This window comes from Rana temporaria, chromosome 10 (genome assembly GCF_905171775.1).
Source record: "Rana temporaria chromosome 10, aRanTem1.1, whole genome shotgun sequence".
NCBI lineage: Eukaryota > Metazoa > Chordata > Amphibia > Anura > Ranidae > Rana > Rana temporaria.
The window spans coordinates 32,359,121-32,377,495 of record NC_053498.1 but is presented as its reverse complement, the minus strand read 5'-3'; the positions used below and the strand labels follow the sequence as shown (position 1 = coordinate 32,377,495).

General features: G+C 41.6%; 1 protein-coding gene across 1 annotated transcript in view; it reads left to right on the top strand.

Annotated features, from left to right (window-relative positions):
• Positions 1–924: 924 nt before the first annotated feature.
• LOC120916496 (paired box protein Pax-6-like) overlaps positions 925–18,375 on the top strand; it is an 88,917-nt gene continuing 71,466 nt past the window's right edge. Inside the window, exons 1-2 of the mRNA XM_040327493.1 lie at positions 925–1,194; positions 11,687–11,883. Of these exons, the coding sequence (XP_040183427.1) occupies positions 11,769–11,883 (115 nt within the window). The 5' untranslated portion in view covers positions 925–1,194; positions 11,687–11,768. The remainder of the gene's footprint in view (positions 1,195–11,686; positions 11,884–18,375) is intronic.

Genomic DNA, 18,375 nt, shown 5'->3' with positions numbered 1-18,375 from the left:
TCTGATGGTTGTACACACCATCAAACGGAAATCCGCGCGAACAGGATATGCGGTGACGTGCGCGGCCCTGGAAGGTCAATGCTTCCATGCATGCGTCGAATCACTTCCACGCATGCGAGGGCTTTCGGCCGAGCGGACATGTCCGGTGAGTCATACAGACGACCGAACATGTCCGACGGACAGGCTTCCAGCGGACATGTTTCTTAGCATGCTAAGAAACATTTGTCCGCTGGAAACCTGTCCGATCCGCCGGAAAATTGTCCGGTCGGCTGTACACACGACCGAACATGTCCGCGGAAACTGGTCCGCCGGACCAGTTTCAGCGGACATGTTCGGTCGTGTGTATGAGGCCTAATAGACCAATGTTGAGGTAAATAAAGTGCAGGTCAGAGCTTGACTTTGTGATCTGAAGCCAATATTTATATAACTGAGTTTTCAGGTTAACAGCACTATGAAACTTCTGTGATTCTGGCAATAGTACTGCGACTAATCTCAACAGCATTGCCAGTGAGCATACAAACATTCGCAATAAAATGTTTTGTACAAAGTGTTAAGTAATAAAAAAAATTGAATTGAGTGTAAAAGGTAGTGCAGATGAGACGTGGATTGTCCAGTGCAGTAAACTGCTGTCACAGAGCAGGTATGTCTCAATTCTGCGCCCCTAACACCATTGGCTGGCAGTGGCATTTTGCCCAATACTGCTGTGTGTCAAATGCAGAGCCTCATTTAGTGATTATGTACTCGCAGCCTGCTTTGGACCTTGACAAGAGCTGACAAGCCCTGCCAGAAACCTTTGTGGCTCCCTCTTCAGCCAACAGACCATGGCTGATACTCAGGGACTGCTGCTTTCCTTCCTCTACTCATCTTACATCGTTTACTACCCTTCTTCTCTCCCCTCCCCATATCCATTCCCCTACTCCCTCCCGTTCTCTATTTCTCTCCCTCTGCTATGTCCCCTCTCCCACCCATCCCCCAACCATTCTGTAGAATTAAGTTCAAACATGACATTAATGGTTAGTACAAGTGTCACCCAGATGAACCATCCTGTTGGTTTTTCATAGCTCCCAGAACTTATTTATTCATTACTGCAGCAGAGTGGCACAGTCATTTGGAGCGACTGCCAGCTGGGGGTGAGGAAGACCCATATGTGTGGAGATACAGCCAGGTCCAAGTCAGAATTCCGGCCACTGAAAGGTGATAGAATGCTTCCGATTTGTACCTACTTCTTGCAGGGAGCTAACAATAGACTGATAGGACTAGAGAAAAGTTGTTAGCACTAATGTACCTATTACTCAAGAGACCTCTAGGGCCATGAGGAGTGTTCTAGAGGTATTGTGCTATTTACTTGTTTTCCTGGAGGGCTGTAGACACCTCAACACTATACCTATCATACATCACACCCTTAGGGACAGTTTTTCTATGGACAAATTTGCAGCCAGGGGAGGTTAAACATCCATTCAATGGATACAGGGCAAACTACAGATCATGTATTTTTTGTATGATATTTATTAGTTCATTTTTTTTTAATCATATGGAACTAATATTCTGTTTGTATACTCATTTATACAATATATACATTTATTAGATTTAGATGCATGAAGAACACACTGTATATACATAACACATACATATTATATATAAACATATCTATACACACTTATGCAATGCATATTATAAAAAAACGCTATGCTTATGATATCAAAATGATAGCTATCTATCTATCTATATCTATATATATATATATATATCTATCTATATATATATATATATATATATATATATACCTGTATATAAAAGCATCAAATAATATATTTCATATTCATCATATAACAAAATGTCAAATTTTACAGATATATGTTAAAAACTGTTAAAATAACTGATTTGTACATTTTTCTGATTTTTTAGAAGTGTCTAAAAACAATAATTACATTTTGCTGAGGCCTTTTTAATGCAATATAAATGATCAGAAAGGTATAACTGATATTATATTAAGATTAATATTGTTATTACATTTCCAGTGATGATTTTCTCATAATGTTTGATTCTAATGTGTTTTGCCGTTAGAAAACTGTGCACATTTCTATATTGGATTAACTGTTTTGTGCTTCTGGTGACCCTACGCGAAAAACCTTTTGACCTTCAGATAAAAGACAACAAGACAAGTTGTTATGGATCTTGAGAAAGATTAAGTCTTTCCATTCTCTACAGATACAGTAATTGGCGGTTTGGGGGTTTGAGGTCTCCGCTTTAAATTGCAGGGCTCTGCGGATCAAAATAATACAAGTCATTATCGTTAGCTGCCCAGCGGCCATGTCGCTTTTGTTTGATGAGCCTGGTTGGAGTCTGATTGACCGGAGGCAAGTTTAAAACCCCCTGTGCCATAACAATCAGCAGAGTTTTTAAGATGAGACCAAGTAGATAACTGCAAAGTTCTCCAAGCGCTTTAGCAATAATATACAGGTCCAAAAAGCAGTTATAAATGGCTTGGCTTTTTTTGTTTTTTCATAGGAGTTTATTTATAAAGTGAATCTAGTAGCCATGTACTCAACACTTAAAATAAAAAATATAGCACTTCACAAATACATTTTTTTATTATTATTTAAATTAATAATAATAATAATAATAATAATAATAATAATAATAATGTAACCAAAAAGTAGTATAGCCAGCTACCCCTTAGTAGAATAAAGTAATATGTTTTAAGCATCAACCAATAAGAACTTTATCAGGCATATTTTATATATTTACCTTATATGCATAAAAGTTACTAAAAATCTGTCTTATTGTTGTAGTTCAAGGAGTAATGGTAATGTCCTAATAACTGAAGCCTATAGTAACCAATCAAGTTTTACCTTGCATACATTTGGAATAGTTAAAACCATCAAAGATGCTGCTGTATACTCTTGACTAATGCACTTTGTGTATTGCTTTTGCCTTATTCATTATAAAAATTTGAAACGTGATGAGCTCCATTCATTTGTTAGATATATTAAATCATAATTTACTATTTCATATAACTTATTTTATTTATTTTATATATAATATATCATTTCATATTTTCGTCTTATAGAATATCACCATTAATGTTGTAGTGGCAATTTAGTTCATTAATCAATTTTTAAAGCTGAAAAATGTACAAATTGCCCAGAACATTAAATCCCCTAAAAAAAACTAAAATACTGAACAAAAGATGTTTTGTTAGAAGGTTTACACCCCACTTACATATTATTTGTAGTTCTTTAAAACCACAACATGTTTTCTGAGCTGTGATAAGACTGTATCTCTATCTTTATATATTAAATGTATTTATTACATTTTCTATTTACATGGTTAGTATAACTAGTTAATTCATAATTTGGAATATATGTACAAAATGTATCTTACTGTAGATATTTTGGCGAGCTTCTATTTTAATTTCAAGCCCAGGAGTAGAAGAGCACTTGAAGTCAGAATTGTCCTTTGCTCAATTCACTAAGCTTTAACACAAAGCAAAGGATCTCTAATTTAGCCATGTGACTGTAATTTGCAAATCTTATTGGAATTCATAGAAAAAAACTTTCACTTTTTTTTTTTTTTACTTAAAAAAAAAAAAAATCCTGGTGTGTGTGTGTGAAGATTCTGGTATTCTGGAGTGTTAGATTTGTTAATTGCGCCTTTTGCCTTATTGTAGGGTACATTTTATATTAAAAAGGCAATATTGCTTAAAACCAAAAATTGTGTGACCAGGAATAAATATAAAGTTAAAAATAGCCAAAATGTATTTTGTAATATGTTTCCCTTTCTTGCTCCAAACTTGTGGAGGACACAGTCATAGTGCAGTATCTTTATTGTATGTCCATTTATAATTATTTGTATGTATATTTTAGTAGTAGGCATTATCTTTAGCTACAATATGCATATTTTTTTTTTTTATACCTTGCTTCTTAATCTTTCTTCTTTTAATATGCCTGGCGAAGAAGCTAGTGCTCTTAAAGCTTGCAATCATTTTTTTTTTTTTCCGTTAGCTACCTAAAGTTGTTTCTATTGTACTTTTTGCCTTTTTTTACATTCCCTAAAATACTTTTTGATAACATTTTCCTTTAACCAGTGAACCATTGTAGCCCAAGAGTTTATATTTTAGGCATGACTGAGCTTCCTTATTGAAAGTTGGCTTTGTCATTCTTTCTGAGAAAACTGTACTGTCATTTTCAATATTTACTGGGCGAATCTTCTGTCATGTGTCAAGAGAGTATCTTGCATCTGCAGGGCCAGAAATTGAAAATAAGCTTAGCCAGTCATGCTCCCAATAGTGTGTGTGGTATATTTCAAAAATATGAATTATGTATATGTATATGTATATGTATGTATATATGGTATGTATTATTATTATTATTATTATTATTTTTTAAATAATTTTAAAGTTCCGTTACTTTGGCTAGTTGGGGCACTCTAACTGTTGCTAAACTACAAGTCCCAGCATACCATAACAGCCCTCCTTTATGTGATACGTTGACAGTGATACATAGCAGTGAGAATAAGCAGATACTGAATATTTTGTAGCTGGCCACAGGGCATGAAACACGGCTTATTAATGTCAAGAGATGTGATTTAGTTAGTGTTGCATACAACAGTCGGATGATTTACCAGGCCATGTGCTTAGTCAGAGGATGATCTGAGCATTGCTTGTTACAGTCGGATAATTATTGGACACTGGAGGGCAGTAATAAGCACTTTTGCATGAAAGAGCGTATTACCGCATGAAGAGTTTTTCCCAAAAAATTCTGCCCAACTGAATACTAATAATACCCTTTTCTGTAGAGGAAAGCTAAGTTTCACAGTACTTGTGGCAGTATGCTTAGGTTGTTTCTTTGGACTTCCACTACAAAGTCTGCTATAAGCAATGTCCAGGTCAAACAAAACATGTTCGGACCCCTGCTTGAGACACAAATGGACCCCAAGTCCCTTTGTTTAGACACTCCTCTGCATTTTAGAAATAAGCAGCCAATGTAGAAGACACTTGGAGGTCCCTACTATACAGACCCGGAGCCTAATTCCTCAAGATGTCATAGGTTTACTTTACAAGGTACAGTTAGCTTTCCTATCCCAACTGCTTGCACAAGTGCAAAATCTTGTCAATCAAGACTACAGATTTGGTTCTGGTGATTGTATGTGCAATACGGGGTTGTGAGCCTTATTGTGTTTGTGAGCTGCTATGAGATCATCCAACACGTACATAATAATCCCTTGGGTCCTTCAGTGGTAATGGGATGGCTATGGTACTAAAGTTTTCTGCTCTGAACCTCTATGGGATGCCTGTTTTATATGCCAGGGCTAATTTTTACTCCTAGTCTTGTCACCATTCCATCCATTTGAGTGTAATAACAGTTGTGCATTTGAGTGTAATATGTAAATGGAGTTGATCCGCGCGAATTAAAACATTTGAGTGTAATAACAAATGAGTTTTCAGTATCAGGTGGATATACCAAAATATTGGATGGAAAATTCAGATTATAGTGTGTATTAGGTGACAAATGACCAAAAACAGGTATTTCAATAATTAATGGGTACCAGTGGAATAAATCACTGAATGTGTTCTTATTGATTGATTGATTGATTGATTTTTGAGCTTAATTAGGCGCCAAATGCCCACTGTGAAGTGAGCGTCTAAGCGCCGACCATTATACCATTAGTGGACTTTTTCTGTGAGATCTCTGCAGTTCCCACGTCAGCCCACTTATGATGCCTGTTAAAATGGGTCTTAAAGTGACTCTTTGCTTAGCCCATTTAAGGAAAACAATAGGTTTGCTTTAATTAAGGCCCCCCAGCAGCTTACACTTACCTTTTCTAGTTCTCTCTATTTACTTCTTAAGCACTGGAAGCTGAAGGGTATACCCATCATTTGAGATACAAGGGAGTATGTGACTCATTTCAAATGACAGTGCTAGGCCAGTCAGTGCTGTCACATAGGGAGCCCTATGTAAGCAATGACTTCAGTGACTTGTAGCAAGGGGAAGGGGCAGTGAAAAGGAGGAATGTATATGTTGTGGACAGCGGGATTGAAAGAAAACCTGTTATTGCCTTGTGTGAGAAAAGAACAAATTCACTTTAAGCCCCCTTTTGGGTTTTTTCCCTGTTTGCCTTTATGGAGAGTTTTAGAGGAATACCAAAGAAATATAAGATGTTACTGGGGTTCTGACTGGCCAGCTTTTGCCCATTAATAAATTGTTGTGTTTTGGATGGACTGTCCCTTTATATTGAACTCTGTATCTGGCTTGATCATATGATGAGCAAGGAAAAAGAGAGTCCACAAGAAATCTTTGAGCAGAGTTCTGAAGAAAGATGGAGGATCAAAGAAGAGAATCATGTGAAAGAAGATTTAGGAGATGGGATTTGGAAGATGGAGATTGAAAGAAATGCTTAGAGTAGAATAAGCTAAACTAAAAGCAGATCACAGTCAATTAAGGGCCGAAGTGCTATAGGAAATGAGAAAATTGTACTTCATCTGGTCAAGAAGAATGCTACTCTGTGGTATTGTTGTGCCGTTAAACCTTTAAAGCCCTGTACACATGATCGGTTTGTCTGATGAAAACGGACCGATGGACCGTTTTCATCAGAAAAAACGATCGTGTGTGGGCCCCATCGGTTTGTTTTCCATCAGTGAAAAAAAATAGAACATGTTTTAAAATTTTACTATGGATAAAAAAAGATAGAAAAAAAACATCGTCTGTGTGGAAGTCCATTGGTCAAAAATCCATGCATGCTCAGAATCAAGTCGACGCATGCTCAGAAGCATTGAACTTTATTTTTCTCAGCACGTCATTGTATTTTACATCACCGCGTTTGGAAACGGTCAGATTTTTGACTGGTGGCGTGTAGGCAAGACTGATGAAAGTTAGCTTCATTGGATATCCGACGAAAAAATCCATCGGATTAGATTCCATTAGATATCCGATCGTGTGTACAGGGCTTAAGAGTTATGCAGGCAAGCATTTAAATGTGTAATCTTGTGTTTGACCCCCACTCCTCCCCAGCATTTCACAGCTGAACAGACCTGAACCAGGAAAAAATTCAGCTCAGGCAATGGCCACAAACACAAATATTTGAGTGTGTCAGGCAGGACCAGATTTATTTTATTGGAGAAAGCACTTAATATAGGCATAAGCCAGTTGTGCACATTAGCCCTGGTGTTATGGACTGCACTGCACATTAACTGTTCAATTGTTACACAAAATTGTAGAAATTATTATTGGTTATGCGTAGTTAGTGAATTAACTTATATAATAAAACTTTGTTCAGCAGAACAACAGTCCTGAGCAGAATGGTAGTTTAATATGGATAAAAGGTTGCCTGGGCATGTGGAGCGGTCCGGTGGAGTGTCCCGTCATCTGTCCCCCCCGGCCCCCCCACTCCCAATCCGATGCCGCTCGCCTCGGCTCCTCACCTGCGCAGGGCCACGGCCCACGGTCGGTCGGTCGGTGCACTGCTGGCGCGGTGAGTGTCCCCAGAGTCCGGACCGTTGGTGGTGGAGTGGAGCCTCCGCCGCGGCCGGGGGAGATGTCGGCGGATGTCGGTGGCTGAGGTGACGGTGAGGAGGTGAGCCAGACTCACTCCCTCCCGACCCCTCACACTACACTGCTGCGGGCAGGAGACTTCAGGCGCGTGGATGCGCCAGCGTCACGCGTCACAACGTCGACAACACATGACCCGGAGCTGGCCTGTGACCCAATCACAGGCCAGCTCCATCCCGCCCTGACAGAGTGACAGTGACGTGTCACCCCTCACTGCCCGGACTGCTCCCCCGCGCGCGCTCATAGTAACTCGGTAACGCCGCCAATGTAATGGCAACCGCGTTGCCGATGGGGTAATAGCAATCAGGTAGATTACTAGTTACCCCTTGAAGGCCAATCGTTACGTAACAGCGTTTATTTAAACGCCGTTACTTACAACACTGGACACTCATTATAGACACCTAAAATGATCTTTGTTGTTAGTGGTTATTCATATGAGAGATAATTAGGAAGGCTACATTGGTCCAATGCCAATGGCTCTGCTGAGTGACTTTCGTACCAGAATTATGTAGGTACTCTCAGGAGAGCGATTAACAAGTTCCACAGGAACTTGGTTGAGTTTACCTTAGTTTAGTTTACAAGTTAAACACCCTTCTAGGTGGGTTTATGTTCTTATGTCTTTTCATTATCTCTTAATATCATTGAAGAAATTAGCTATAGATATATTTTAGACATTAAATATTCCCACAAAGGGTAAATAGAAGGTATTGGTGGAAGATTATTTAGCAGAGTATATCTGAAGAGTTATTCAGCTCTCAGTTTTGTATATTTTATATCATAAGAGTGTTGACTTATGAATTATGAAACAGTAATTTTACATAATACATCACAAAAGCACTTATCATAAACTGATTCTTTACACTAACAAGTATTTTCATGTTCTACAGCCTTTACTATGAACACATGACACTAAAACCCGCACATACGATTCCGTTTTGAGAATCTGATCTCAGGTCGTATTTTTTGGATCTCTTTATTTTTTTTTTGTAGGATGAGTAAAAAATAAAACAACAATGCCGCGTAGACACGATTGGACATTCCGACAACAAAACTGTGGATTTTTTTTTCCGACGGAATGTTGGCTCCAACTTGTGTTGCATACACACGGTCACACAAATGTTGTCTGAAATTCCGAACGTCAAGAACACGGTGACGTACAACACGTAACGACGAGACAAGGAAAATTACGTTCAATAGGCAGTGCGGCTCTTCTGCTTGATTCCGAGCATGCGTGGACTTTTGTGCATCAGAATTGAATACACACGATCGGAATTTCCGACAAGAAGTTTTGTTATCGGAAAAATTGAGAACCAGCTCTCAAACATTTCTTGTCGGAAATCCTGACAGCAAATGTCCGATGGAGCCTACACGCGGAATATCCGACCAAAAGCTCACATCGAACATTTGTTGTCGGAAATTCCGATCGTGTGTACGCAGCATTTAATGGTTCTGTAGCAAGGCTGCTATGAACACTAATTTCTTTGATCAAATTAATAATTTCATTTTTGGGGGCAAAATAACCCCTTGACTAGGCACTGACCCCTATTCTGCTCCATTCTCACCTCATCTTGGATGGGGAGCCTTGTGACACAAATGGACCCTAAGGGCCAGATCCACAAAGAGTCGCCGTAACTTAACTATTCTGATTTAAGTTACACTGCCGCAAAATTTCTACCTAAGTGCCCGATCCACAAAGCACTTACCTAGAAATTTTCGGCTGTGTAACTTAAATCCGGCCGGCGCAAGGCGTTCCCAATTCAAATGGGGCGAGTCCCATTTAAATTAGGCGCGCTCCCGCGCCGGACGTACTGCGCATGCTCGTGACGTCATTTTCCCGACGGGCATAGCGCGAAATTACGTTACGCCGTGTTTTGTGAATCGCGCTGGGTAAAAAAAATTGCGCGGGAAAAAAAAAACATACGGCGGGAAAAAATAAATACAAAAAAAAAAAAAATCAGCGTCGCTGCAAAGAAGGGTCTACTTTTACAAGGTGTAAACAGTTTACACTTTGTAAAAGCAGCCCTAATTTTACGATTGCAACGTAAGTATTTACGGAGATTTCACGAAGCTAAACCGCTTCGTGGATCTCCGTAAGTGCTCATTTGCATACGCGAAGCGGCATTTCGACTCGAAATGCCCCCAGCGGCGGATGCGGTACTGCATCCTAAGATCCGGCAGTGTAAGTCCCTTACACATGTCGGATCTTCTGCCTATCTATGAGAAACTGATTCTGTGGATCAGTTCCAAAGATAGAAACAGGGATACGACGGCGTATCAGTAGATACGCCGGCATATCCCTTTTGAGGATCTGGCCCTAAGTCCCTTCGTTTAGACACTCCTCTGCATTTTAGAAATAAGCAGCCAATGCAGAAGATACTTGAAGGTCTCTACTATACAGACCCAGAGCCTGATTTCTCAAGATGTCAAGGTAAAGTTAGCTTTCCTATCCCAACTGCTTGCAAAAGTGCAAAATCTTGTCAATCAAGACTACAGATTTGGTTCTGGTTGTCAATCATATGTGCAATACGGGGTTGTGAGCCTTATTGTGTTTGTGAGCTGCTATGAGAGCATCCAACACATACATAATAATCCCTTGGGTCCTTCAGTGATAATGAGTTGGCTATGGTACTACATTTTTCTGCTCTGAACCTCTATGGGATGCGTGTTTTATATGCCAGGGCAAATTTTTACTCCTAGGTTTGCTATGGCCATACTAAAATGATCTTCCTTGGTTCCTCTGAAAAATCCTTATCAGTGAGCTTTACCCAACTTCCTGTGATAGTGTGGCCACCATGCGGCACTTCTTCTGAACTCAAAGCTTGAAGAGTTGTCAACCTCATATAGGCTGTGCCTGCTTGGACTACAGTGGGATGAGAACCTGCAAAAGAAGGACGGAGAAAGTATTCGCGAATATTCGTCAACATAAAAGGATCGCCTCAGCTTAGCTACTCGGCCCAGGGTCTCTAATCATACCAGCAATGCTTTTAGACGTCGATGGAGATCACTAGGATGTGATCTGTTTTAAAAATAAATTTGAAAAAATGCGAATATTCGTAATAGCGAATTTTGGCCGCAATGTTCAAGTTATTCGCGAATAATCGAATATGCAATATTCGTAACGAATATTCGCAATACGAATATTCGTGAGCAACACTAATCAGCACCTGGCTACACCTAGACTTGGCCACTGCTTTTTTGGTTAACAGCACTGCCACTATTGCTGAAACACTCCCACTTTAAGGGGTATTGAAGGGGTAATTAAGGGGTATTTGACTCAGTCAGAAAAGTTTTTTCTTTTATTAAGTGAATTTGAGATTGATTTAAACCAGTGTTTTTTTAACTAGGTTTCTGTTTGATTTCCCCCAGGGGAGCCGTGGGTACAAGACCAGGGGGGCTGTGGGCACATGACACACCTCGAATTGAGGGACCTCTGACATAATGGGGGGCCTTTCATATAATGGAGGGACTTTTGAAGTGATGGGGGGACTTAGACATGAAAGGGGGCCTCTGATGTGAAGAGGGGACTCTGACACGAAAGGGGGTTATGATGTAATGGGGGGGGGGGACATTTGATGTGATGGGAGCACTTCTGGTGTAAGAGGTGACTTCTGATGTGAAGCTTATTTCATCAAGATGGCTGTGTGCATTGTCCCAGACTTTGGTTTACCACTAAGGCTGCATTCACACCTCGGCGTATATACGCCTGAAGCGCGACGCTCGTGCCGCTGGAGGGATGAATTTCCATTGATGTCTATGAGATGGTTCACATCTCACGCCGAACACCGAAACGCCGTACACCTGCCGCCTAAAAACAAGTCCCGGACCCTTTTTTTCAGGCGGCATTGGCGTTCGGGCTTAGACATCAATGGAAATTATCTGTGTAAAAAAAAAAAAAAGAAAAAAAGTAAACAAATCGTGGCAAAATACGCCACGTACGCAGCGTTACAATGTGAATGCAGCCTAGGAAGTAACATTTAAGTTTGTTTACAATTTAGACTAAGGTGCCTCAAGATTTTACATACTTTTAAAGGGTGCCATGACGTTAAAATAATTTTATAACAAACTACGGAGAATGTGATTCTTGGAAAATTATGTATTTGCAAAGACTAAACACAATCTTTCATTTTGTTCTGTCCCAGGATAATCTGGAAATTCTAAAGTAGGATGTCCTCCTGACCTACTGCACATGCCCCACCTCTTACAAGATTAGGTAGTTGCTCCATGGGGGCTGATGGCACTGACCAGAAGATCAAGATGCTGAATATACAGAACGCAGCTTGGGGCAGCCGACAGGATTGGTACCAAGACAGTCTAGTGACGGGACAGCCCAGTACAGGTACTTCTATGTAAACGGATGGATGCTTGCTAAGATATTTTAATTAATTGAGACATTCTTGCATATTATTTTAAAGTTTTTTTTTCAAAGAAGGTGTAGCTATTACTTGTTCTTATAATTGAATGTAATGTGCTGTACAGTCATTTCAATGTATTTTTTTTAAATAACCATTAGCGTTACCAGCTTGATGTCTGTTAGGCCTCATGTACACTGCTGCTGGTAAACAGACGTTTAGGAGCAGTTAATCAATTTATTCAGCTGCCCCCGAACTCTCCTCTGTGTTATCTTATCAGCACATGTACACAGGGTCATTTATAGTCATTTATAGGCAGTTAAGTTTAGAACCTGTTTTTGGAACGCAAAACAAAATGGGTTCAGGCGGATGATCAGAGGAATTTGAAACGCCAAATGCCTGTAACAGCTTGTAAACCGTTTCGTTTACAGACATTTTTAATTTAAAAAAAAAAAATATATATATATGTATATAATTTTTGTTTTACAAACGCTTCTAGACGCAAACGCTGCTAAACGCGACTAAACAAACATTTTTAGATGCCGGTTTCTTGCTGTCAAGTTAAATAGTTCAGAAGAGGTTGAAAACGTCCTGTGTACATGAAGCCTTATTGTTTTATACATCTTGATTCTCTGCATAGTGTGCAATTATATACATACAGTACATTGGGGAAGCCATGTTTTTTCATTGCATATGCCGGCAGTAAGGAACCTTTGTTGTTGGTGGTAACAGCTCCAATTTTCGTTGCTCCAGTTTAAAAAAAAATCTGATATGAGCTGTTAATTCCGAATGGATGAACACAGCATGCCAAGGTAACATAAGTTCTCCGTATGATCATTACAACTACAAGTACAAATTCACATTACAGACCTTTGACTGCCAGGGAAGGGCCATTATACTGTATATAAATGATTCTGAGAACAAGTGGAGTAAATATGAGGGATGGCAATGCTCCATCTTGGCCAGCCATAGCTCCAGCATCTGAGCTTCAGAACCAGAGCAAACACTTAGCTGCAGCTTCGTGTGTCTCCACAAATCGCAGCTCAAGCTGCCCATACACAGTAGAATTTTGTCTGAACATTTGCATGAAAATTCAAAACAAGTTTGTCATGTAGCACTACCCCCGTAAGAGCCGCTGGTATTTTCTCTGTTTTTTTCTTATCTCAGCCCCGCAGTCAGGCACACAGTATTTCCCACAGCCAGATGCACAACTTCTACTCGTTACTCCAATGACCAGTCTAGGGGATTGTAGTGTTTTTTTGTTGTTTGTTTTATTTTAGTTTAGCAACTTGGATAGGAGAAGGGGGTATAGTGGGATACTCCAATAAAACTATTCACAATTGAAGACAGCTTTCTTGGTAGAACTGTGTAGCAGACTGTACAGAACGGAACAAAGTCTATTTCTTACTATAGGGAGTTGAATTGACCCTGCTTTTCAATACACCAGTCAGTGTCCCCTATAGCCTACACCCAGCAGCTGACTTCTAGCACCCATAGGGGGATTCAGCAACACCAGTCTCTAGGATCCCTTTGGGGGCCTATACTCACAAGGCCCTGGTCACAGGTCACCTTCCTCCGTGATACCAGACAGGATCCATGGACATCCTCCCTAAGTCAGCTTTTTAGGAGAACCATGGGTTTCAGCATTCACTGTTCAGGCTCTCAGGTCGCCCACCTGAGGCCGCATGACAGCCTGTGCTGGGGAGAAGTGACAGGCCCCCTCCCCAACTGGACCCCTCCTCTTTGGAAGAAGACCCAGATCCCATGTGCTCACTAAATATAAATACCAGCACCCAGCATGCTCAGGGGCACCACTCCCTGTAATTGGCTGGGAGGGCATTCATGTTCATGCTTCTGATCTGCATGTGTCACTCCTGTTCACCCAGAACCTTCCATGGTTGCCTAGGTACAGAGGAGCTAAACACAGCAGTAGCAGAACTGTGAATCATTCAGGATACATTCACTATGCAATTAAATATTTTCTGTTAAAGCGGAGTTCCGACAATTTTTTTTTTTAAGTCAGCAGATACAAATACTGCAGCTGCTGACTTTTAAAATATGGACACTTACCTGTCCAGGGCGCCTGCGATGTCCTCACCAGAAGCTGATCTGTCCCTCGGCTCTCAGGTGGAGGCGCCGCCATCTTCGCAGCCTGGTTCCCTACTGCGCATGAAATTGTCCTGCCTTCAGTGGGAGTAAAAACAATGCCTCATCTTTGATACTAGGGGGAGGAATAGTGCCCCATTGTTGGTGTCAGTGGGAGGAATAGTGCCCCAAGGGCCAGATAAAGGCAAGCAAAGGGCTGAATCCGACCCCTGAGCGGCAGTTTGGAGACCACTGGTATATATGTTGTGATGCACTGCCATTCAAGTGCTTTGGGCACTACTGTACAGTGTGTTGGGGTCCCATTTACATAGAGCAGGTGCATTGACATTGTTGACACACGTGTGAATGGACCCTCATTCATTGTATACATGGAGATAGGAGGATGATAACAAGTTTAAATGTAACTGTAGCACCCTTGTGCTAAAAAGGGCTTCTAGTAAATTTAGTTGTGCTAGGTGGTAACTAGCCTGGCTAATTTGTAGTCTCTGATAAACTAGTTTTTCTCCTAAGCTTGAGTTTAATTGTAATCTCTCTCTTTTGTCAATAGGTGGCACTGTTGCCTTTGGCATTAGGATGATAGATTACAGTGAATTCAGGTTATGAGTGAATATGTTGTCTCAGCCAATCAGCAGGAGTTTTCTTTGGCCGCTGAGCATGGGATGGTCTATTTATTTGGAAGGAGTCATGTGTTCAGGGTTCTTTCCACCTGGGCTGCGGCCTGGGTGGGGGTTTGTGAAGCAGCAGCAGAGGTGTAGGCCTGAAGCATGAGGCCTAGCCACGTGTGAAGGGTCTCAGCCTGAGAGGAGCCTGGTCGTTGCCAGGAGGCATAGGAGAAGAAGTTGCCAGAGGGTCAACCACTCTTGTTGCCGGAGGCAGGTGTTAAAGGTATGGAGTTCTGAAGGAGTACCAGAGCAGACGCTTTACTAGCCAGGGATGGTGAAGTCAGTGGGAAAGCTTCAGTAGAGACTCATCCAGGAATCCAGGTAGCTGTAAGTAGAGCTTGAAGATAAGTACAGCGGGTAGCTTTGAGTCAAGCCTGAGGAACCCAGTGGGTAGCTGTGGGTGAAGCTTGAAAAATCCAGCAGGTAGCTGGGAGCTAAGCTTGAAAGTAGGATACTGTGAGTTGAGCTTGAAGATCTACAGTGGGATACTGTGAGTGAAGATGTTTCCATAGGAGACAGCAGTTGCTACAAGATATAGGTCTCTGCAGTCAGCTTAAAGGCCTTTTCTGTATTACTGTCTGCCTGGTTCTATTTTTGTCTGCGGAGTCTTCCAATTTGCTATTGAATTTGCCTAGGGGTGCCCTACCCCTCTCTCCCCCTGTTCCTGTTAAGAGAAATAAAACTCTTCGTTCATTTTAAAAGTGACTGGCGCCCATCTTTCCATCTTGCACTACACCCACCATGTAGTAACCTGCACCCTGAGGAGGAATGTCAGCTCTCCCTGCCTCACAAGAAATGTGCACTAGGATACATATTATAAAAGTTGTAATGAAGTTGTCATTTATTAGTTTCTCCCACCCCAGTGCAGGCCATCTGGAATAATACTCACCTTCCTTACCAATCCAGTGATCTTTCCTTTGACTTGGTCCCGGCTGTCTTTTCCCTATACTGTGCATTGATACATACAGAGAGTCATTTCTGTGGGTAGCCCCTAGGGATCCCTTGGAGTACAACTTGCCTATGGTAATAAATGGGCCCTGGGGCACATGCATAGCATGAAGGGAACCTGGCCAGAACCACATAGAAGAAAAGATTGCTAAATCGGGGAGGAAAGTAAATATTATCCCAAGTAGGCTTCCCTCGGGGGTTAAAGCGGGGGTTCACCCAAAAATAAACATTCTGACATTAGCTACATGCCTCCAGCATACTGCTAACATCTGCAGTATGCTGTTTCTTTTTACTTATCGTTATACGAGCCCTTGTTATCCGGCTCCGAGCGGGGGATTACTTCCGGGTATAGGCGTTCCTAAGCAAAGAGGAGTTGAATGACGGGCTGCTAAAGCGCGTCATGCCTTCCGAAAATACCCGAAGTCACACTCGGGTGTTTACGGCGCCTGCGCAGTCAGCTCTACACGGCAGGCGCAGGTGCCGTAAACGCCCGAGTGTGACTTTGTGTATTTTCGGAAGGCGTGACATGCCTTAGCAGCCGTCAATCAACCTCTTCGCTTAGAAACGCCCATTCCCCGCTTGGAGCCAGTAAACAAGGGCTCATATAACGATAAGTACGAAAAAAAAAAAAAAAAAAAACAACAGCATACTGCAGATGTTAGCAGTATGCTGGATTTAATGTGAAAAAGTGGATTTTTGGGTGAACCTCAGCTTTAAGTCGTTCCTTAAAATAATAATTTGTTTACTATTCCCACCTTTCCTTCATTCAGACCTTTGAACGAGGGAGGATACGCTATTGCATTCAGACATGGCTGAATGCCACCTCTGGACACAGCAGCACGCTATGTGCTATGGCCACATATAAACTGGACAATTAGCTGTATTTGCCCAGAAATGATGTCCCTGGATGCAAACTGTCTACATTCAGGCCCTGTCAGGCCTCGTACACACGGCCGAGGAACTCGACGTGCCAAACACGTCGAGTTCCTCGGCCAGTTCAGCCCTGAAGCCGCCGAGGACCTCGGCGGGCCGAGAGCTCCCATAGAACAACGAGGAAATAGAGAACATGTTCTCTATTTCCTCGCCGAGGTCCTCGTCGGCTTCCTCGGCCGAAAGTGTACACACGGCCAGTTTCCTCGGCAGAATTCAGCCAGAAACTCGGTCGGAAGCTGAATTCTGCCGAGGAAACTGGTCGTGTGTACGAGGCCATAGAGTTCATAATCCACAGTGTTGCAGGCCATTGGTTTGTACAGGGTACAAATGTGACACCCCTATTAGCCACAGCGGTTTGCAAACACTATCCATAGGCAGCTAATATCTTTGCCAGAAAGAAACAATGTTTCACGCTAGTGGCCAGTTGTTGCCGCCTGTAGTGGATGAAGTCTTTGATGCAGCAAGAAGGACTTTTTCCAATGTAACACACACATAATGATGCTAAAATGTGCAGAGGTAAACAGAGCCTGGCTGCCAGTATTGGGACACTGGGGACAGGGGGAAAGAATAGTGCCATCAACATGGGGACATCCTCCCCATGTTGAGGGCATGTGGCCTGGTACGGTTCAGGAGGGGGGGGGCTGCACTCTGTCCCCCCTCTTTTCTGCGGCCGGCCAGGTTAACGTGCTCGGATAAGGGGTCTGGTGTGAATTTTTGGGGGAACTCCACGCCATTTTTTTTTAAATTTGGGGTGGAGTTCCCCTTAAAATCCACACCAGACCTGAAGGGTCTGGAATGGATATTTGGGGGGACCCCCACGCTATTTTTTTTTTTTTTATGAATTAATTCTCTCTGAATTGCCAGAGCCGACAATTCATTATAAAGAATTGGTTTTAAAAGACTTTTTTTCCTTTCAGAAATGACACTTTGTGCAGGGACAGTTCTATGTACTGGAAACATGCGCTATTTCACATGCTAACTTTACACCCCCCTAGGTACGAAATTTAAAGTAATATTTCATTTTTATTGTTTCACTTTTGGCATTATTAAATTCACTGCTCCCGAAAAAACTGACGTTTTTATAACTTTTTTCCGCATTGATACATGTTTCCTGGGACAGGACCCAGGTCCCCAAACACTTTTTAGGACAATAACTTGCATATTAGCCCTTAAAATTAGCACTTTAGATTTCAAATGTTCGAGTCCCATAGACTTTAACAGGGTTCTAAAATTCACACGAACATTTGGTGGGTTCGCAAGTTCTGGTGCGAACCGAACAGGGGGGTGTTCGGCTCATCCCTAATCATTAGTATCATTGGTAGGAATAGTGCCCCATCATTGGTGTAAGTGGGAGAAATTGTATCTTATTATTCATGTCAGTAGGAAGCTTGTGCCCAATGGTTGGTGTCAGAAATACGAATCATGCCCCACTGTTGGTGTCAGTAGAAGGAATAGAGTCTTCAGTGTATCAGTGGGAGGAACAGAGTCTTGTATCAGTGGGAGGAATAGTGCCCCAAGGACTTTATAAAGGCAACTAAAGGGCCACAGTTTGGAGGCCACTGCTACTATTAACAAATTAGCACAATAGCCAAACAGGTGCTACAGTTATTAAGGCTAACTTGTCCTGTGTGTTCACCTAATGGCCACATCCAAAAGATGGCCACGTTTTTTCAGATGGAAAACTTTCAAGTCTAATAAAGACCATTGTATCAATTCTACCAAAGGATAAGTTTCAATCTTGTGACCAATCACCCGGTGTATTTCTGTCTGTGCTGAGTCAGTCAAGGTTTTCAGTCTGTGGCAATACTCTGTTATTGAGATCTGTGTCTC